Below are 22,920 nucleotides of genomic sequence, written 5' to 3'. Positions count from 1 at the left end.
CTACCATCAAAGATTTGTTCATGAAGCCATCCAGATATATAAACACGGAGACAATTTCAACCGAGAAGATGGGTGTAAGCTGAGCAATCATTGGAAGGACGTTATTAACAAAGCAAAGTCGTAACTTGCTGTGGTGCTTTCATCCTTCCTGCCGTTTGGCTGTTATCTCCGACTCTCTGAGTTGCATTACCTTATTGGGTGCCTCTGCATTAACGGGCTGGGGTCTCACTAACATGGCCACCTCTGCTCCCTTAGCCTCGATGTATCGATGGTTCTGGCTGTGTGATGGGCTGTGTCTCACTGGCGCGACCACCGTTGCGGTGGTTCTCTTGCGTTGACGAGCTTGCCTCTAAAAGCGTGGTGGCAGTGCCGCAGCTTGTGTTACACATAGACATGACATTAACTTGCTAATCTGCCTAATCTCCCATTAACACTGCTGCTGTGCGCATATACAGCGACGGTACTCTTATGCGGCGATGGAAGCTTATTTACTTTGACATGCTAATCTCTCTCCCCCTAATCTCCCCCATTAACACAACTGATGTGCTTGCGTGCGGGGATGGGACTCCTTTCCAGCTCGGACCCCACCTGCTTGCCCTTGGCCAACATATATAACCTCTTGTTGTAGCAGCTCTCTCGCTGTTCTTCCTGGTTCAGCAGTTCTACTGCTGGATTATTTTTCCACCTGAGGACAATCGCTTGTGTTGCGATCGAAACGTCGTGATATATTTTTTTGTATTTTTCTACCTACGTGAATTTACCGAAAGGACCAAGGAAAATGTAAGCCTTAATCATCTTAATGCATCAAACAAGAACCAGTAATATCACTTGCAATGGTTCCCACTCATTTTATTTAAAGCAAATACGTTTGAAAGAAATATAAATCTAAGTACAGCACATGGATTATCAACATGATCATGGAAAACCTTAATTCTTAATAATTATTTCAATTGTCTATAATTTCCCCAAGGTTATCCCGATTGTCCCATCAGTGTCACGTCATAAGACACGATATGAATTCAAATTTCTTGCAGAGCAGTGCACCCTTTAGTGTCAAGAGACTGGCCCACGGACGGTTTAGGGTTAGAGACTGGCACGTGGAAAGTTTAGGGTTAATGACTGGCCCCGGAAGGTTTAAGTTTAATGACTGACCCGCAGAAGTGAATATCAAATATTTTATCTCTTTAGGCCACCTCTGATCCACAAATGAAATGGCATCACTTCCCAACTCTGTGCACAAAACATTATTCATTAGCATGGTTGGCGACATACGATGCGAAATAAGTTCAACATAAATACGTTAAGCAATCATTGTTGACTCAGATGAGGGTATTAACTCACCACATTAGAGAACCCGGTTTAATAACTGTTGGCTGCCTAAATTTTAACTCTGAGCCTCCCAGCCACCTCTTCTACTATCCATCATAGTGATGAATAGTGAAAAGGGAATTTAATGATTCCAGCTAAGCCAAAGATGACTTAAGTCTTGACTGAGGGTTAACATATGCATACATTAGAATTACCTCTACCCCTTTGCATTATTACTACTATACATGTGTAGTGTAATAGCGCCGGCTGTTGGATAGCAGCGGCAGCTGTGGTGGACAGACAGTACACACGCCGGTGAGCATGAGCATGGGTGTGTTGGCAGAGCAGGGGAACGAGGGTAAGGGTCACAGAGGACCCCATCTGGAGGCCCCTGGAACCTGCTAGCGGGTTCGAGAAAGGAGGCGTGGTCAGGGCGGAAGCCAGGCCGTGCTGGTAGCGTAAAAGGAGCCGAGAGCGGGAGCTCAGGGCTGCCGGTTCTAGGAATGGAATCTTAATTTTAGAACTTTCGTGACTGCAGGAATTATTATTTGGTTCTTTCGGTTAAGTCACGTCTAAAGATAAAATAATAAATTATTCTATTATTTAATAAAGTATTCTATTATTTAATTTAATTTATTTAATTTATTATTTTATCTCTAGGAATGGACTCGTCTCATCATTGCTGTCGTCACTAATCATCTCTGCTAGATATTGCGCTACGAAGGATATAAGTTAGCTATCTCAGTCAGCACCGTCAGTGTTAAACAGCTCGTGTTGTGTACAGGCTAGGCTATGCTACTGTGGAAAGTGTGTAGACGAGACCGTAGAAGTTTTTAATAAAGGTGCCTCCTAGAAACTGTCTCTGAATCGGTGACACAACTGGCGTCAGAAGTGGTTGGAAAATGCAGTGATTAGTTTACATTGAGTGGAAAGGTGGTGTATTTTTGTAACGTGGGCATCACAACACGAAGGGCCTGGGTTCGATTCCTAATTTCGATGCCTTTCTGTGTGGAGTTTGTTTGTTGAGTGTGAATGAGTGCGTGTGACTATATGCGAATGTAGAATTTGTAGGTTCTGTCCCTGTTCTGCATGGTTTTCCTTCAGATTATGTGGTTTCCTCACGTAGCAAAAACACACACGAATGAAATTGGTTCGAGGCATAACATCTTAAGGCTGAAACATGTACCTACAAATTCCTCAAGTTGGCATTACACACATCAACAGTAACATCGCCACCTATTATGAAATCTTGCCGAACCCTCCTAAAAAGTCCTGAGGCTCAGCGAGGCTTTCCTGAGTAAACAAAAATAATCATACTACTAATACCTCATAATTCAACTTTTGAGGCTCCCGAAGCCCACGTAACCACTCAAAGGGTCACCCACTGCCACTGTAGTTCTATAGCGGACGCAACATGGCGGCCATCAGGGGCAGGTGTCATCCCACGAGGATACAGGGCGAAGGGGTGGTGACACCATTGCAAAAGTCACCTTTGCAGCACTGCCTCCGGTAAATGCCGAGATATGATACTTGCTGGCATTTCTTTACACAGCTTTTATAGTTGACCTCACCATTAACTGTAAAAATGAGAATTACATATTAGCACGACTGGTTATGTATGGTGCAAAAGAAGTTCAACATATATACATACAGATGCATATGTGTGGGTCTTGCGTTTATATCGGAGTACGATGTTTCGCCAGGAATTACAACAGACATCATCAGGACGCCAAATTTGTGGAGAAATCCTCCCGTTTCGTTCCTTAAATAGAAGGGTAGATATGATGACGTCACTTGTGCACCCACCATGTGCAAAGGCTAAAGAGGGGCAGGGGGTATGAGTTAATTCATATAAGGTAATCAGCATACATGATGCATGCATACTGTGTCTGCTCATTGATCTCCTTCACTGCTGCTGTTTGTGTGCAGGCATGCACCCAAACAATGCATTATTGTATTATTAACTTTCAAGCAGCGCTACGCCTGTAGCTGTCCAAGACCCACCCCAGACTTCCCCCCTGACCCACCATAGGACTGACCCCGGATCCACTAAGGGGTGGGACCCCATACCCATCAAGGGTCCGGGGTAGATCCCTAGGTAATAATAAGAGCAGGGGTTGCCCAGTCTTGCGTGGAGTTAGACTGCGTGTAATTAGCTGCTGGTGTGAATGCTTCACGACATGAAGTCAAGCAAGTCTAGTCTGGTTCTGTGCTAAAACAACCAATCTACAATTTAACAGCTGCAGCGATAACGCACAATACTGACAATGCTTCTGTGAAAGTACAAAAAACACATTTATTAAAGTTTAAACCCAACAACGCATCCATGTCTGTCACATTTCAAATTGCAATTGCCAAAATACCAAAATGAGCGACGGCTGTGGTCTACATTCATTGTGAAGTATTGTTGTACCCTGTGCACTCCCCCTAGCAAGCCCTGACTACCCTCATGAATTACATCCCCACCCCCCCCCGGTCTTATCCTCAGGAATAGTCTTATCCTAAGGGATAGTCTTAGGGTGCAACAACAAAAAAACCCATTGCCATTTAACGAATTGTGAATAGGAGTCACGATTCAATAATGCTTTTTAAACATTGCAGTGAATGTAAGCGATCTCTTGTGAAGGGGTCAAGTACAGGCAACACATATAACCTGAAAATATTCTTACACGAGTAATTAAATGTGTGTACAATGCCATTTAGCCTCTTTGGGGCGTAGAATTAACATTAATGCTGGATCTGTCTTGGCAATGTTCAGCCTTTAGCTGAATTAAAGTCCAGTTATTCTTATATGTTAATCTGCTGACGGGTATGTGCAGCACTGGTAATGCAGCCGTCTCCTAATGCCAGAAGATGGAACGGTGTCACAGTAGTTAACGCATTGTGCTATGAACCCAGTGACCTCAGTTTGATTTACAGCATCAATGGTGATATCTGTTCTGGTCCTGGGTTCCCTCTTCCACCAAGCCGCACTGATCAGTGTGAAGTATAACCGACACTGCATGAGGAGGCCTTCATCCAGCAGTGGATTGACAAAAGACTGTGAATGATCAATGTTGGATGTAGAAACCGATGGTGTCTCACAGTGCAGTCAGACTGGCTGTACTTAGCAGACTTATCAAGGCCAAAAAAACGATGTCCTGTCTTGACACCAGTGGCAACATCTGGGCCTTCCCTGCATAGTCGGGGAACGCCATGGGCTGCACGGTTGGGTAAGAGTGCTTCCCCTTTGACTCTTCGGTACATTTCGTCACCTCATTCCACACCGTAACAAGTCACTCCTGAATGAAACGCACAGGGAATAGCGATGGGAGTAAGGCCACAGAGAGCTGCCGTGTTCCGCCGCCAGTCACGTACAAAACCCTGAGTTGAAAACGATGAATTCTAGAGCTGCCTAGGAGCGACGTGCAAAGGCACTCCGTTACATTATAAAACAACGCTAAACATCAGGTCTTCATAAAATCTGTAGCACGTCAATATATGCCACCACGTGGTCTAAACACAAGAATATTAACTGGTCCAAGGTCATAACAGAAAGGGAACAATAAAAACCTCTCACCAACCACTCTCACCCAATTTGCAAATACCTGTATATGACATCTAATACTTTGAAAACTATCACTTTTTTTTGCAATGTTTATCAACTGCCAAAAAAACACTTCAAGGCCTCTGGAATGTATAGATATCACATAAGAAAGCAGGATGTGAAGAATCACCGCTTTCACAATGTAGACGAAGCCAGAGAGACCAAGAGATCCAGGCCATTACGTGTGTACACACAGCATGCATACACATAGTGATATCTCATTCTTATTGACATTAAAGATAAACAATTGTAGTAATTATTTCAAATTAATCCAGACAAATTTGTCACCATGAGGGCCTTCCCCACATGCTGAGAGGCTGTGCTGGGTGGCCAGTAATTATTTGTAATTAGTAATTATGGAGAAGGCCCTCATGCGGAGAGTGGCTCGTGCGGCAGCTCTGGGAGCAGCTACAAGTCGCGGGGGTTGTACTCGGGCAGCTTCAAGATCCGTTGCTCGTCATCCTCTCCTTTATCCCGGGCAACCATTAGCGTGAAGGAAAGCCCCATGGCCACCTGTGTCGCAGGGACGGTAAGTCACCACCACCCAGCGAGACAATGCACACACAGTCCTGGTTAATATGCGGCCATCACAAGATTGTAAACACTCACGTGATCGGAAAGTTACAGATCTAGGAGACTGCAAAGAGATAGTGCTAGAAGGCACACGTTGAGATCATTGGAAACAGGTGGCCGGAAGGCACTGTAATCATTATTCAATAAAGGACACAAGTGTTATAGTAGAGTGGGGCCCACTGTCCGATATGGGCGGGGCAAGCGAGTATATGAGGGGGAGCGAGGCGCGCGACCGGGGTGCTTGCTCGGGGAATAATCGACGACCAAGGTGGACGACATCGGGGCTGACTGTTCGAGATCGACAAAGTGGAAAGAATCGGGGCTGACTGTTGGAGACTCAACTTGGTGGAAATCATCGGGGAGGAAGATAGCCGTAGCAATTACGAGTGTGGCGATTGTTACACTCAGAACTGTAAATACGTTAAGTTAGAAATAAAGCTTTGCTTCTGCAAAAATGGATGTCTCCAAGGAGCTTCTTTACACAATGATTAGCAGACTAATGGCAGGTTTATGTTGAGTGAACTGCAGTTGAATAACCTTTAAGCAATAGAGTTGTACTTGAAGTGGAGCACAAAAACAGGACAAAATGTGAAATATGACAAAGTTAAGTTAAACTAATATCACAATAATCATCCTATCATTAAACTTTTTTTTTATATTGTGAAAATTATATCGCTCCAACTCGACATTTTAAAGGCCCCACGAGTGTTTTCCTGAATGTCCAAGTAAAATCTCCCAAAGTTAGAATTTTGTCAAAAGAAGTGAAAAACAATTTCAGTCCTGGGTTGAGCACGGGACAAGGTGTCCCAAGTGACTGTCGGGTCAGAGCACTGAGCCGGGTTTCAGCTGCTGGTGATTAAACCAGTGTAGTGATGGCATGTTCTCAACCTAGTCACTAATGACAACAAAAAAATTGCTTTAAGTTTGTTTTGAGCATTTTCAAGTATTTTTTTTCTAAACATTTTTAGGGGTTATGAATAAATTAAAGTATTCTACAAATGCTATAACATTACTGATCGAATTCTATGTATTTATTGACTTTATTTTACCAAGTGAGAACACATTGCGACAACTAAATCTCTTGTGTAAGGGTATCCTGGGTCAACAAGTGACTAACACGAGCACACACGCACTGTAGAGCTCAGCCAAAGAGTTGAATCGTGGCCTATGCCACCGCCCCCACCTGCTCAATGTAGATACCATCCAAGGGCTTCACCTCCTTGGCAATGGTAGATGATTTCTGTTTTCCGTCACCATACCCCTGTGACGGAGGCAGAGAGCAAAGACATTAGAATTATGTCAGAGGTTCCTTTATTACAGCATGTAGCCTGTGGTCTCACTGCTGTACCGACGCCTCGGTTCAAACTCCGAAGGTCATCAGCAGTTCCACCACAGGCATGACGATAGCTTCAGCAATAGTGCTTGGCATTAAAAGAGAATATCCTATAATTCAGTTCTTTGTCCAAATGTGTTGCTGCAATTGTTCCATCAGCATTGTCAGATAATCTCGCAAAACAGGGCACCCAGTATGTCAGAGAATGACCGTGGACAAAAGTTTCCGATACAATCTGCTATGAGGCTGTGACAGTCGAATAGATGTTTTAACGTCTGAGAGATAGAATTTAACCAAATCACTTGTAAAAACACATTGTTTTTTTTTTGCGAAGCCATGAATCACCAAGCTGAAACCATCAATGTGCTACACTTGAGAACTCAGTTTAATCACGACATCTGGCATCCGGATTGGTACCCAGGATCTTAGTGGTAGAGGCTCATTATCTTTGACTTCTGAGCCACCCATTTCGTTTTAATAATCTAGGCTGCACTTGCACTACCATTGTCACCCCCGTTGACTGTGAATGTAGACACCATCACGAGAGTTTTGTAGTCCTATTCCAGCTTGTTAACATTATGCCGATTCGTTTACAATATTTTCTCGAAATCAAAAGTCTGCAACAATGCTGAGAATAAACATAGTAGGAGCCACAGGCGAATGGGTAAGTGCTTAAAGGTGTCTGCACACACTTGTGGACATGCGTGTGTAGGGATGTGTGTGTGTACACGGCAAAACAACCCCCTACCTCCTCGCGGTGGCGGACAGGCAACTCTGTCGTGGACAGTGCTGTGGGGGGAGGGCCAATTCCCATTGGCCTCTACCCTCATGGCGTCTGTGACCACCACAGTGGCTAAACGGGGGCTCTGGACGGGTGCGAGAGGCTGGTAACCCCTCCACCTTCAATTCATTACCACAAAACAACGACTTAAACACAAATATGTCCCTCCCTTCTCTACGCTTGCGAAACGTGGACCCCCCTAATGGAGCATCTTCGCCGGTTGGAAACATTTAGGCTGGCCTGCCGACGATCCATCCTGGGTTTAACCAGGCTGGTTTGTGTGAGGAGCTCACAAATCCTTGAAAGATCTGGGCAAAATCCCATCGGTGAGCTCCTCCGGCAAGTAAGGCTGCGTTGGCTGGGTCATGTAGCCCGCATGCCCAGCCACCGCATGCCTAAACAGCTTTTGTTTGGCCGGATCGAGGGGGCTAAACGGGCGCGGCACGGGCTAGAGAAGAGATGGAGTGATATGGTACAGGAGGACGTGGAGCTGAGTGGACTTGCCAATGACTGGTACCAGCAGTGTCAAGATCGGCCTCTGTGGAGGAGGCTCATGGGGGACGCTTCTGGGCAGTTGGAGGCAGTCGCCCTCCAACAACGGAGGGCGGAGGGGCGACGTTCACAACAACGGGTGGAGCGCCGGGTGGCTAAAGCACAGCAAGTTGGCACAGTAGGTGGCACAGGTGGTATATCAGCCAGTCATCTCTATCATCTCAGTCAGTCGACCCGTGGCACCTGGGTCTGCCCCGTGACCTCCTGCCAGCGGGCGTTCGACACTTCACGTGGCCTCAAGGTGCACATGGCCTGGCACAAGCGTCGTGGTGACGTCACCGCCACTTAGTGGCGAATGGCGGTTGTTGTTGTATTGGTGCTTTTGTGTGTGGACATGTGTGTAGGTGTGTGTATGTAGGCATGTATGAACGAGCGTACATGTGTGCATGCGTGTGAGTGCGTGCATACCAGTTCCCCAAAAGCAGGAGATGGACCCCAGCTGATGGTACTCTCATCAGCCGCCACCATAACGCTGCTCTTCCTGACACCACACAGGATCAAGCACACCGCCTTACTTGCCAACCATAAAGCACAAATGTATATAATAAAACATTCTGCCAGTGTAATATGACGAAGGTAGAGGTCTGGGCTGGTTTTTACCCGCATGCCAGACTGCGTATCTTCCATCCGGCGAGGTCCATCACGGGCTTGGGGTACATGGTGGACTCGCGCATGGTGCTTGAGGTACCCCAGAAATAGAGTGCCCCTGCGTACAGCCACAGCGGACAACACACAACACACGGCATATGTCGCCTATCACAGCAGGAGTTATATACACCACTCCACCGCCGCTCCCTCGATCTCACCGCCACCCCTCCAGACGTACACATGTCCTGCGTAGTGCACACACCAGTCTCGATGATGGCGAAGGAGCAGCTGCAGCCGGCATGCACGCTCGCGGCGCCCCGGCCGGGGAAGTCAAACATCTTGACGAGTCGAGGCAGCATCTCGTCCTTCTGCTCTGAGTGGCCGAGCCGACCGTAGCCTCCGAATCCCCAGGAGAACACACGGCGCTGGCTGTCTCGCACCAGCTGCTCACACACACACACAGAGACGAGGGTATCCTGTGTAGCTTTTAAAATACTGTTAGAATAATAGCTGTTATGAAGCACCTATTAACACAAAGCACTGTGAACCCAGAATGGATATTAAAAGATCGTGTCAATTATTGACACTTTTCAATTACTACTCACAAATTATTGAGATACTCAGAGCAACATCACCCCCTCCTGAGTAAAGACTGCAGACTGCATCTGTGAAACAGAGCACCTTCCTCGTGATAGCCATATGCTATACAAACGGCGCAAACATCGAATGTACTCGTGAACAAATGTGATCTGGTAAAGAGAAGCGTGTGAAATCTTGCCGTGTGGTTGGACCCGCAGGCGATGTCGGTGACGCACACGGCCGGCACGGTGTTCACCTTCCCGTCACGCGTGCGCTCCGTGAACACTAGCACGCGTCGCGGTGCCAACTCGCACACAAACTCCAGCCGGTTGGCGCACGCGAGGAAGCGGCCGTCCGTGTTGTGGCCTGCACGCCCGTGTAGTCAACGCTATTGATCTCTTACAAACGGCAGTAGTCATCATCGGACATGATCTATCCAAGTTTGAAGGCCTCCTCAGCCTATTGCCATCTTTTATTAACGGGCCGCAGGGTGGCACGGTGGAAACACTTGTTCCACAAAGCAAGAAGTTCCTAGTTCGATACCTGACTTGGGCTCATTTCTGTCTGGAGTTTTTATATTCTCCCCCTATTCCGCATGTTTCCTCTGGGTTCTGTGGTTTCCTCCCATGCTAAACACATACAATGCAGCTGGTATTAGCCAAAATATCCCAATGCTGAAAAAATACCTGAAAATTACTCAAATAAAGAATAAACACAGCAATATTGCCCCTACTGTGAAAACTTGGCAGGACATGTCTAGAAAAAGAACCTTGAGACTCAGTGAGGCTTTCCATGACAAACAAGCATTAGAATGAATAGTAAACTGAAGCAATCAATGGTAGTAGCAAGGTGTGAGCTGTAAACACAGCATATCAAATAACTAACAAGTTAAAATATCCATTTAAAGACCGTTTTGCACGAGTATAACGTATTTCGCCATCACCGCGCCACGTACCCAGCTGTCCATACTCTGGGCAGCCGAATGAGTACAGATTACCCTTGCAGTCCACCAGCATGCTGAACTCCGCTCCACAAGCCACCTTTACCACCGGCTGTCCGCTGTACACAATCTTAAGGGCGAGGAGCACAATCATTAATACAGGAGGTACACGTGTGCAGTTATGTATTCTCCGTGTGGCCGAGGATGCGTGTGGGGTTCTTTGCACCATGAGGCAGTGACGCAGCCCAGTGGTAGTGCATTTGCTGCTTCTTGTCGTTGTTCAGCAGACCGCCCTGGTTAATACTGCAGTTGTCCATAAAACTTTTTTTTGGGTTAGATCACGTAAATATAAATGCGTTGTTAAACCCACCACCACCCAACACAGCCAATTAGTAAGGTTTGTCATGTAAACAAAACTTGCAAATTAGTTACTACTTCAGCACACCGGTGTTGGAGAGTAAACCCACAACATTTACAATTAGAGTATGCCGTTTTGCTGGTGATTACAACCAGCTACATCAGGCAATTGATCCTTATGGCGGTACCCCGGGGTATCCCGGGGTACCGCCATAAGGTATCCCGGGGTACCCAATAATACAAAATGGCCGAGGCAATAAAATATTTTATTTCTGGGACACTATTTTTTCCAGGGGTTTACATAACTCTGCGACTGGGGTACCAATCAATCCGAAATCAGGTGCTACTCCACAATGTCGAAACGCAGCGAGGACGATTGCGCTGAAACCCTGAACGCTCGTACGCACCGTAGTGGTGCATCGTGTACAGCTCGTCGAGAGGAGTCCATTGCCGCATCGCCGACCATCAACAGACTAAAAATGACTCCATCACGGACATTATACAAGAGCCGAGGTACTATGGTACCCCGGGGTACCACCATAAAGTTCAATTAGCCAAAAGCTGTGTACCGGATTAATTTCTCCTGTGGCCAATACTATGCTGGTCAGAAGGGACGAATGATCAGCATAAGACTAAAATAAAAAATATTAAATACTCACAAACACAGCTGTCAGCAGATGCAGAACATGCGTGCCAACAAGGACATTCAATTGATTTAAAAAAAAATTAATGTTTTGTGTAAAATGTATTATTACTGGCCAAGATTAGGGGATATTTAGAAATTTAGACAAATAGAAATAATTGCAACCCTTCTGATAGCTCAAGGCTTAGTGCTGCTTGGAAGTGCATTATCAATACACTGTATAATTGCATACCTATGCAGGTGTTTGTATTGTATAGATATACCCATCATCACGGTTGAAATTATATACAAACACAGACATAATTTCAACCGTGATGATGGGTACAAACTTAGTAATCATTGGATAGATGTTATTAACCATGTAAAAAAGATTTAACTACACATTTTTGGACCATCTTATCTGACAGGCACTATTTTACTTTACCGAGTGTTAACATCCCCAGCGTTTAACAGTACTCTCTTTATTGTCAGCCAACACTGGTATAAACATGGGCATTTTCGTTATTTTCTATCATGTGCATCAACAGGTGCTTGTGCACAGGCATGTCCACGTACACTTGCACCCCGTGCTCTCTTTTAGCCCCCCCCCCTTCCAATACATTATCATGTGCAACAACAGTGACTTGCGCACAAAAACTTACACGTCGACGCCTACGAGCACCTCGTGCCCTCTTTTAGCCCCCCCCCACTCCCGATACGTTCCATTCATTGGCTACCACATTCTGATAAGCTCCGCCCCCCTCTCCTCCCCCTTAACTTGTATTTAAGAGCTTGCATCTTGAATCCCTGCCTCACTTGATGCAGCAAATCTGGCTGTGACGGTCCCACCTGATGACGGAGACTTGTGTTGCCTCCGTAACATCGTGATTTTTATTTTATTAATTTTAATTTCATTTTTTACCTACGTGACTTTACCGAAAGAACTAAGAGTATGAATCCTTGCAGTCACGAAAGCTTCAAATCTAGAATTCAATTGTGTGTTGATTAAGTGTGAGCAATCAATGATAGGTACTGCATATTATATGCATATTCGCAGCTCAACATAATGTATGTACAACAAAATAGAAAAGCATTCCACTGTAAAGTTGATTAACCCCAACCAATAATAGGTACTGTATATTCTCAGATGAACATGATCCATTGCAATTTATGACTACATTAACCACCCTATGATCTTTGCAACTGATAAATAAAGGTGAAATAATCACCCATGCTCTATTTAAGACTTTGCCACAATTCTGGATAATCACCTGATGAAGCCGTTGTAATCACCAGCGAAGCGTCGTACTCGAATTGTAAATGCTCTGTGTTTACTCTCCAACACACAAGCGGTGTGCTGAAGTACTATTTGACACGTTTTGTTTACGTGACAAATCTTACTAATTGGCTGCGTTGGGTGGTGGCGGGTTTGACGACACATTTATATTTACGCAATCTAAACCAAAAAAACATAATTTTGGATATTGGTTGTGAAATCCTACGTGTTCAACAAACTCCAGTTAAATTAACCATAATATACGATGTGACATCTACTTTACAGAGGACGTTAAATATCCTCTGATGTAATTAAAAGAATCAGCCATTGTGTTCTGGCGCAGCAATAGTCATCCCCAACTGTGAAAACTTGGCAGAACCCTCCTGAAATAGTATTGAGGCTTTCCTGGATAAACGGGTGTAATAATGATGATGTACGGTGTGGTACACGTGTATGGCACTATGTTATAGAGAAGTTACCATCTCCCTTCTTGCTTTTCACTTAATATTGGTGAATGATAGCACTTTAAGTGACTGAAGGGGTCACATGAACCCATTACATACAACACACGGATTGAAATATTGATCCTCACACGCATGATTCAATGCCCATATCGTAAACATGAGAATGCATGTAAATTGGGGAAAGGATACAACGCGAGGCCCAAACTGTTCTACCTGCTTGGGCGTTGGCATGGCGTTACTCTTTGTACCGAGCCCCAGCTGTCCCAGGTGATTTTCTCCAAACGCCAGCACCACCCCAGTCTCTGCAAAACAGTATCTTGTGCGTCGGCATGGCTACTCCAACTCTACTCTAAAAATAAATAAGCAGACAACAGCCCTCCTACCCATATCTGTCTCTCTAGAGGCAGCGCATTTTCCAATTGTTGGTCTATGGTTCGATTCAGGCGCCTGCCCTGGCTATTATTGCGGGTGTAACAAACATTATTACGCACCATCTGCTTCACAGTGCACTATAAAGATCCTCCAATGCAATTTGCAAGAGTAAGTTGTTGTGTGCAGGCATCAGTCTAAATTTTCCAAATACAAAAATTACTTAATTGAAATACACAACAATCATAGCCTCTACTGACAGATGAAATTCCCCAGGTCACTCTTGACCTCGTTAAACAAAATAAACTTGACCGCACGGCCATCTGGGAGTGATTTCTTCAGCAGCATTGGTTGAATACAAGTAAACGCTGGACTGGTTTTGACATTCAGTGTGTCATCAACATCGTCAGGCTTGCATAAGACAATGCTGGTAAAATGTCACGTGTTTATAGATAACGGCCTCTGTTAGATATGGGTTCTCGTTAATGAGGAAGGTTGGTAAGTTGGGCTCAAGATAAATAGCAAAACAAAAGTCACTTACAATATATTTACTCGGCAAGACGACGTCCACCGCAGTGATAGACCATTGAATTCAGTTATTTTGCAAAAGCAAGATGAACTGTGGCATTTTAAGATTATGAGAAATGTCAACTGCTTGGAGAGGTCTTCATTCAGCATTGGATAGATCATGGACAATGATGAGGAACTTGAATTGACACCGACAAAAGGTGCCTAGGCTTGTGAAATCACGTACGAATGTGGAACGACATGAATGAGACTTGTCAGGGCTATGGCTGTGGCATGCGCCGACTGCTGACCGGTAATGCAGAGAGTGTGGCTCCGCCCACACGCTGCCGCCACGACCGTGAACTTGAAGAGCGCGTCCACAGGCCGCGGGGCCTCCACGCGCTTCAAGTCCCCGTGCCCCAGCTGGCCTTTATCTCCTCGGCCTAGAAAACGCAACACAGCATCAACGACGACCATCCTCCTCCACACCTCTGCTCGTAAATACGCATGTTGTAGCATTAATAAACCTCTCACAATCAACTGCCTAGCTACTAAAACCAATAATATAATCACTAAATCGACTTCTCTAATCGATCAGACAAAGTAGAGCTCCCTAAAACCTTCAGCTGCTAGACCACCCAGATTTTATGGCCTTCCAAAAATCCACAAAGTAGGTACCCCGCTCCGTCCTATCGTCTCCACGATTAACTAACCCACCTACAAACTGGTCCGATTTCTGTCTGAGACTCTGCTTCCTTTCACTGGCAAGTCCACCTAAGCTGTACTTAACTCAGCTCACTTGGTTTCTCTAATCAAGGACATCTCACTGTCTCTGGATAATTTGCTTGTCAGTTTCGATGTACACTATGAGACCTCCTTTACCAGTGGCAAAATATAGTAATAGGTTTTTACCCTTTCAACTGGTAAAGGAGGTCTCATAGTGTAAATGCTTACCCGAGCTCTCAATACTCTGATAGTGCGCTGTCTTTGAGTTGTACGCCTTTTGGCGTCATCTGGTCCAACACGAATGGAGACTAGGTTCTAAGAAAAGCTGTCTCGGGTGTGGACCAATCAACTTCAACGACATTGCATATCATTATCATCATTTGAGTTGTTTCTTTTTGTTTGCATTTTGACTGCTTGTGTTGTGGTTATTGCAAACATGATGCCTTGTATAAAGGTGTCAGTTTTTGTACCAGTTGAAAGGGTAAAAACCTATTACTATATTTTGCCACTGGTAAAGGAGGTCTTATAGTGTAAATGCTTACCCCGAGCTCTCAAAACTCTGATAGTGCGCTGTCTTTGAGTTGTACGCCTTTTGGCGTCATCTGGTCCAACGCCAATGGAGACTAGGCTCTAAGAAAAGCTGTCTCGGGTGTGGACCAATCAACTTCAACGACAGTGCATATCATTATCATCATCAGAGTTGTTTCTTTTTGTTTGCATTTTGACTGCTTGTGTTGTGGTTATTGCAAACATGATGCCTTGTATAAAGGTGTCAGTTTTTGTACCAGTTGAAAGGGTAAAAACCTATTACTATATTTTGCCACTGGTAAAGGAGGTCTTATAGTGTAAATGCTTACCCCGAGCTCTCAAAACTCTGATAATGCGCTGTCTTTGAGTTGTACGCCTTTTGGCGTCATCTGGTCCAACACCAATAGAGACTAGGCTCTAAGAAAAGCTGTCTCGGGTGTGGACCAATCAACTTCAAGGACAGTGCATATCATTATCATCATCAGAGTTGTTTCTTTTTGTTTGCATTTTGACTGCTTGTGTTGTGGTTATTGCAAACATGATGCCTTGTATAAAGGTGTCAGTTTTTGTACCAGTTGAAAGGGTAAAAACCTATTACTATAGTTTTGATGTAGTCTCTCTGTTCACCAATGTACCTGTACTTGACACCATTGCAATCATTGAAGACTTGGTCCAACAAGGACTGAATCCAGATGTACCAACTTTGGTAAGGCACTGTCTTACCAACACATACTTCACCTGGAATGGTACATTCTACAGACAAAATGAGGGTACCCCAATGGATTATCCCTTATCGCCAGTGGTCGCGAATGATTTCATGGAAAATTTTGAGACAGATGCCATCCAGACATCCACCCTACGTTCTTCCTTGTAGAAGCGTTACATAGATGACACGTTTGTCATCTGGCCACATGGCCTGCCAGCACTGAACCAATTTCTCAAACACATCAATTCCATACACCCATCTATCAAATTCACAATGGAAGTGGAAAAGGATGGCAAGCTATCATTCCTGGATGTTTTGATCGAGAAGAGACCTGATGGCTCGTTGGGACATTCGCTCTACAGGAAAGCCACCCACACGGATGCCTATCTAAAGCCTGACTCCCACCACCATCCAGCCCAGAAGAATTCCCTCATCAAAACACTACACCATATGGCCCATTGCATCTCCAACCAGCACCAACCACCTAGCCAGTGAGTTGGAGCAGGTACACCAAGTCCTCAGGATGAACGGATACTCGGACCGTACAATTCGCAAAGCTGTCTCCCCAGTCATGCGGAGACAACCTTCTAAGGATCCAACCAAAACCATCACTTTACCGTACATAGTAGGGGTTACCAAAAAGATTTCCGTATTACACCCGTTGGGTTGCACTCCCTCGTCGAGGAGGACACTCTTCTTCTCCTTCTTTTTTACAGTTACATGCTAATTTCTCACAATATCATGGTAATCTCTCACATTAATATAGCCACTTCCGTGCCCTCTAATTTCTCACATTAACATCATGCTAATCTCTCACATTAACATAGCCACTTCCGTGCCCTCGTCGCAGAGGCCGCTCTCCTATCTTACAGTTACATGCTAATTTCTCACATTAACATCACTAGCCCCGGCCACTTCTTTATGACCCTTGAGCTACACCCATTTCAAACCTTTTAAAACAGTCTGCTTCAGCAGAAGACTATGCTTTCCCACCTGATGATGGATGCTTGTGTTGCGCCCGAAACTTCGCGATTTATTTTATTTCTACCTACGTGATTATGGTATTGTGTGGCATTTTTTGGTTAAGTACAGGATGATAATATGGTACAATATTTTTTTATACTGTACCGTACTGCCACCCTTGCTCACCATCATAGAAGGTAAACCTTTCAAGCACATTCTCTCCCCCTTACTCTCTCGATAAACAGCAGCAGCCATTCACCACCAAGTGGTGGTAACATCACCACCACACTTTTTTCAAACTTCAAATGTTAAGATCTTGCAGACAGGTCATGAAATATACCAATATATTTCGGGTTAATGTAATACGGTGACTGGCAGATGTACCACCTGGGATCCCAATGTGTCCAGATCTTTCGAGTATCTGCAAATGCCTGACAATCCAGCCTAGGTAAAACCAAGATGGATTGTAAACAGGCCGCCAGTGTTTCAAACTTGCGCAGGTGACCCTGTAAAGGGGTTCATGTTTCACAAGCCTAGATAAAACATGGCATGTGACAAAGAAGACCCAGAGCTTCGTATGGAGTGACAGGCCAGGCAATTGTCACAACATTACACAGAAAATGACATGATAATGCTGCTTAACTGATTTAAGAGTGTGAGCTCCACTGCCAAACCAGACCACATGCCAAAAGATAGCCTTAACAGATTTTTGGGGCAAATGTGGTTAGTGAACACCTATGAGGGCTGGCATGACACACATGGGGTTGGGTGGCCAACAACACGCCCGGCCATCTTTGTCTCTTGACTGGCGATGTTTACACATTGTACAAGGTACTCATTTGAGGTTGAGTCGACCTAGGGGAGGCCAAGGAACAGTTCAGATAATTGTCATTGGTGTTGGCCATGAGCGGGAATCAAACTGGTGTTGAAGGATTCATAGAAAAACGTGAAAACCGCTACACTACCCCACATACCCTCTCCTTCTTACACAAATTCACCTCAATGACAAACAGCAAAAACAAATCTCTCACACTCAGACGCCCTCTCTTACGAACCCCATGTGTAGACCTGCCCGAGATCGGTGAGAAGCAGACAGTGGCAGGCCGTTGGGCCCGACACCACACTGCTCACATGCACCTTGGCCAGACAGCCGTAGCGGTGCGGCCCCCACAGGGAAACTCCCAGGTTCTTGTAGGCAACTGCGGTGAAACAACAACAACTTCAATGTATAGAACGTCTTCATACGACTGCATCTCAAGACACTTCACATTGTGAAGAACAATGTTAGGGTGGTGGGGGGATGAGGAAAATGGTAGAGCAGACTTTCCTTAACCCTGCTTACTTGCTCGGTTGACAGATGAAGGTTTTGTTATTTTGTTCCCAACAATCTTCATAAACAATGTAATATGTGTGATAGGAAATTCATGTATGTAGTTCTTAAAGTAAATTCTACCATGTCTAGATCACAAATTCCCAATCTGTGTTCCGTAGACCGTAGGCAAGGTGGGAACCCTTGCAGATACGATTTTGCTTATAAAACCAAATGTTTTGCTGCATGGTGATTTCGCGAGTTTTTTGGAGGGTTAGCAATGGCCCGTAGGTCCAGAGACATTGCAAACACTAAACACACAAGATGGGAACACAGGAGACACAGCCAACCCAAAGAAATAAAGCAGCGAAGGGGGAAAAGCGGAAAGGGGCAAATGGCATAGCGCACCACAGGCGGTCTGAGACACTGCTTACCATGTTGCTTGGGCACATCCTTGCGGCCAATCAGGTCCCAATTGGTCGCGCCGCAGATCAGCAGCTGCCCGGACACTTGAGCCCCTTTCAGCAGCTGGAACACAACGTGGCTTGGTCCTTTTAAAATCCTTTATATTAAGTTCGCTTGCTTGCTTAGGACCATGCAAATCTTTCGGTCGTTTTTTAACCCACTTCCCGTGATCCAATCGAGCTGACATTTTCCACACAGACTCGTTGTGAGTGACAATTAATGTTCGTGAAAATGTTTTAAAAAATGTTTACACTTTTTAGGACAAAAATATTATATTTAATTACCAATTGCTTAATGGTGCAATGTAATCATCTGACCCATAGGTGGCAGCCATCTCAAGCCAGAGGACGAGAGGACTCTAGCCGCCACGCATATAAAGGATTTATAGTGAAAAACTTTGTTTTTACGGGTTATACTTATTTTGTTTTTAAAACACAGTTGATGAGCACAGGCCCACAACCCCAAAACGTCAAGCACCCAATAATAAATAGCACTCTCAAAGTTGTAATAGAAAAGAGTTGACAGGTTTCTTGAATTGAATAAGGTCATAAAAGCTTTGGAATGAGACAATGGGAGCGAATTAGAAATGCAAAGTGTGTGGACGAGACTAAGCAGTCCTGTTTATCAACTTGACCAATCCATTAGCAGGTTTCCAGATTCACTTTTTTAATGAAACACTTGAATCACCGTTTGTTTGAATGAAAGTTCCTTGTAAAATATTTATGGGACCTCATTGCCAGCATCCAAAAAATGATGAAAAATAAGAATAGGTGTTACCCTTTCTGGCAATAAACAGCTGTTAAGATGTTCAAACACCAAAGATACCCTTTGCAAGGCATCAAGTCTGCATTAACCACACATGCTTGTGGCAAAACATGCAACCATTATCTGATGTACGCATTGTCTTTGAAACTGATTGGTCTACACCAGAGACAGCCTTCTTTATGGCCTTGTCTCATCAGTGTTAAGAGCCATAAGTGTTCTGATACTTGCATTGGCTTTGTTACTGTGCGCCTTTCGGCATTCTCTGGTCTAACACTGGTGAGGAAATGCCATGTGGTGTCTGAACATCTTAACAGCTGCTATATTGCCAGAAAGGGTAAAACATTGTTATTTTTCATCCTTGTAAAATGTATAGCAAGGAAAATATCCATGTTCGAACAGGAAACCAATATACGATTCTTTATTTTGTGAAATACATTTCAAAATATATATTTTATACGTACATTTTATTTGCATTAAGACTGACGTGACGGATTCCATCCCATCAAGCACTTATAACCAGAACGTCAGTAAAGTATTTGCCGTCTGAACCAATGCATCATCAGCCATGATCCAATCCGCTGCTGGGTGAAGCCTTCCCGCACCTCGGATTAGCACGGTTGGCTACATACGGTGCGAAAGAAGTTCAACATACATCTCCAAGCCTCCAACTTTCACGATCCTCCTGTCATACAACAACCTGCGCAGCAGCTGCACCTGGATGGATTTCATGGCTCTATCTCCTCGGCGGGTTTCCTCCTGGACGCGTCGAGTTCCTTGGCTGCCACTCAATGTTGTTCCTAAACATCGCGTCCGTGACCGGCGCTGCTCCAGCTCCCTCACCTCTGCTAACAGCTCGGATGATGTCCGCAACCTGCGTGTTCTCTCTCATCAATGTCCATTTCCTGTCGCTCACTGCAATGCCAAGCATGCATCTCTCCATACTTCTTGGCGTACCTTCCAGTTGTTGTTCTGTATTGTTGTTGCAGTCACCATCGTGAATGTTTCATTCAAAGCCTGTACGTGTTTCTAAAGTTAATAAAATACTTTAATGTAATGAATGAAACGCGTCATCAAAGGCGTGAATGACATCGCGAAATGATTTCCGTAGTGAATCAGTCAAACTGCTAATGAATGAATACAAAATTGACCGAGCTAAGAGTTGGGCACACAAAGCTCAGGCCCGCCGCGGAGCCTCGGCCTTGCCTGACAACGCAGTCCAGCGGGAGCGAGGCCCGCGACGGAGCGAGAGCGGCACGCGGCCTCGCCGAGGGCCTCGCCGCGGCCTTCCAGGCCTTGCCCGGGGCGAGTCGACATCAGCACTGGGGAGGCCAAAGCGGTCGGGAGCGGTGCCGATCACTCCTCGTGAGCACCGTCCCGACCTCAATCGGCGCCCGACTCCGCGTCGTTCTTACCACCGTCTCCCGGGGCCCGAACGGCGTCTCCGGGGCCGCGTTGTGGGCCTCCTCCTCCCCCGCATCCTCCCCGGACTCCCCGTGCAGCTCCTGGGCTCGGGCTCGCCCAGCGCTCCCCCGGCGGCCGCGCTTCGCGCTCGGCCGCGACTGAGGCTGAAGCTTCCTGCGCGGCGGCATCGCGGAATGAGGAGACGGGGGGGGGCGCTGAGAGAAGGGTGGAAGTGGGGGGGGGCGCTGAGAGAAGGGTGGAAGTGGGGGGGGGCGCAGAGAGAAGGGTGGAAGTGGAGGGGCTGAGAGAAGGGTGGGGGTGGTGGGGGGGCGCAGTGGGGGGGGGGGGCACAAGGAATTGGGGGGGGAGAGCTGAGAGTCGCTGAGAGAGAAGGACCCCCAATTGGCCACGTGTCCCTCACTCGGCTCAAATCGCAGTGCGCTCTGCCGCCTCTTGTGCATTCGGCAAGTCCTGGCTTTTTACGCGTGGCGCTTACACAACGCGTTTTCGCTTTAACGCGATTCTTCTATTAAAATAACTTTTTGCACGCACCCGTTATAACGCGGTCGACGAACCGCTTTCAGTGCAAATGTTATTCATTAGCAGTCATTCCTCGCTTAACGTGGCACTTTTCAGAATCGCATCTACCACGTTAATTGAGGAATTACTCTTTGGTTATTTCGGTAAAGTCACGTAGAAAGAAAATAAATTAAATTCTAGATTTGAAGCTTTCGTGACTGCAAGGATTCATATTCTTAGGTTTTTTCGGTAAAGTCACGTAGGTAAAACATCAAAATTAATAAAAAATAAAATAAAATAAAAATCACGACGTTTCGGAGGCAACACAAGTCTCCGTCATCAGGTGGGACCGTCACAGCCAGATTAGCTGCATCAAGTGAGGCAATGATTCAAGATGTAATCCCTTAAAAGCAAGTTGAGAGGGGAGGAGAGGGGGGGGAGCTCATCAGAATGTGGTAGCCAATGAATGGAACGTATCGGGAGGGAGGGGGGCGGGGCTCAAAGACGGCACGGAGTGCCACGTACAACGCATCGGGAGGGGGGCGGGGCCAAAAGGATGGACGACGGCGTGGACGCGGTTGTGCGCAAGCAACTACTGCTGCACACGCCAACGCATTGGACAGAGAGGGGGAGGGGAGGCCAGATACACATGATAGAAAAGAACGAAAATGCCCATGTTTATACCAATGCTGGCTGAACAATGAAGAGAGTACTGTTAAACACTGGGGATGTTAACACTCGGTAAAGTAAAGTAAAATAGTGCCTGTCAGATAAGATGGTCCAAAAAAGTGTAATTAAGTCCACGCAAAAAAGACAACACACAAAATACTTAATTACACTTTTTTGGATTCATATATTAATTTGATGTTTTACCTACGTGACTTTACCGAAAAAACCAAATAAATTTAATAATAGAGTACGATGTTTCTATTGCAACACAAGCAACCATCATCAGATAGAACTAAATTTGAGAGAGAGACAAAACACAGACACGGAGACACACAGACACACAAGCAGAGAGAGACACAACATAGACACAGAGACCCAATGCATCTGTGTCGAGGCCTTAAATACAGAGAGAGGGGGGGGGGCAGAGAGAGAGGTGGGTCTGCTGGGGTAGCTGCTGGGACAGAGAAATTAGAATGTCAATGAATCCACCCCGAAGCGACCGAGAAAAGAAGATCGAATGGCCCTATGAGAGCCTGGTGAATTTTATAGAGAGAAATAGTTTGAGAAAATAAAATGTAGCAAATCTTTTGGAAATGTAATGTAATGCAACACAGAGAGTCGGCTAACACACAGTTAACGCATAGCCTCGTTGATTGCGATCTCCAAAGATTGGTACATTTGAAATTAGGTGTGAAATTTGACAAACCAGTTTGTTTTCTCAAACGGCCTATTTCTCTCTCTAAAATTTACCAGGCTCTCATAGGTCCATTCGCTCTTTCTATCCCCCGGCCGCTTTGGGGTGGATTTCCACACATCTCTCTGTGTGTCTCTGTTTGTCAAATTTCACACTTAGCTTCAAATTTAGCAATCTTTGGAGATCGTAATCAACCAGGCTATGTGTTAACTGTGTGTTAGCCGACTCTCTGTGTTGCATTGCATTACATTTCCAAAAGATTTGCTAAATTTTGTTTTCTCAAACAATTTCTCTCTCTAGAATTCATCAGGCTCTCATAGGGCCATTCGATCTTCTTTCC

General features: G+C 45.4%; 1 protein-coding gene across 1 annotated transcript; it reads right to left on the bottom strand.

Annotated features, from left to right (window-relative positions):
• Window positions 1–832: 832 nt before the first annotated feature.
• LOC144942833 (protein RCC2-like) lies at window positions 833–20,932 on the bottom strand. The gene is made up of 12 exons (XM_078869837.1): window positions 20,710–20,932; window positions 18,502–18,595; window positions 17,814–17,957; window positions 14,147–14,278; window positions 13,173–13,261; window positions 10,256–10,370; window positions 9,500–9,666; window positions 8,984–9,164; window positions 8,734–8,839; window positions 8,542–8,614; window positions 6,651–6,728; window positions 833–5,407 (listed from the first exon to the last, which is right to left on the bottom strand). The coding sequence occupies exons 1-12, from the start codon at window positions 20,884–20,886 to the stop codon at window positions 5,303–5,305; spliced, it is 1,461 nt and encodes a 486-aa protein (XP_078725963.1). The 5' UTR covers window positions 20,887–20,932; the 3' UTR covers window positions 833–5,302.
• Window positions 20,933–22,920: the final 1,988 nt, after the last annotated feature.

The sequence above is a fragment of the Lampetra fluviatilis genome, chromosome 28, assembly GCF_964198595.1.
Source record: "Lampetra fluviatilis chromosome 28, kcLamFluv1.1, whole genome shotgun sequence".
In the NCBI taxonomy this organism is placed as follows: Eukaryota; Metazoa; Chordata; class Hyperoartia; order Petromyzontiformes; family Petromyzontidae; genus Lampetra; species Lampetra fluviatilis.
The sequence above is the reverse complement of the archived record's forward strand: the minus strand, read 5'-3'. Positions and strand labels throughout refer to the sequence as shown.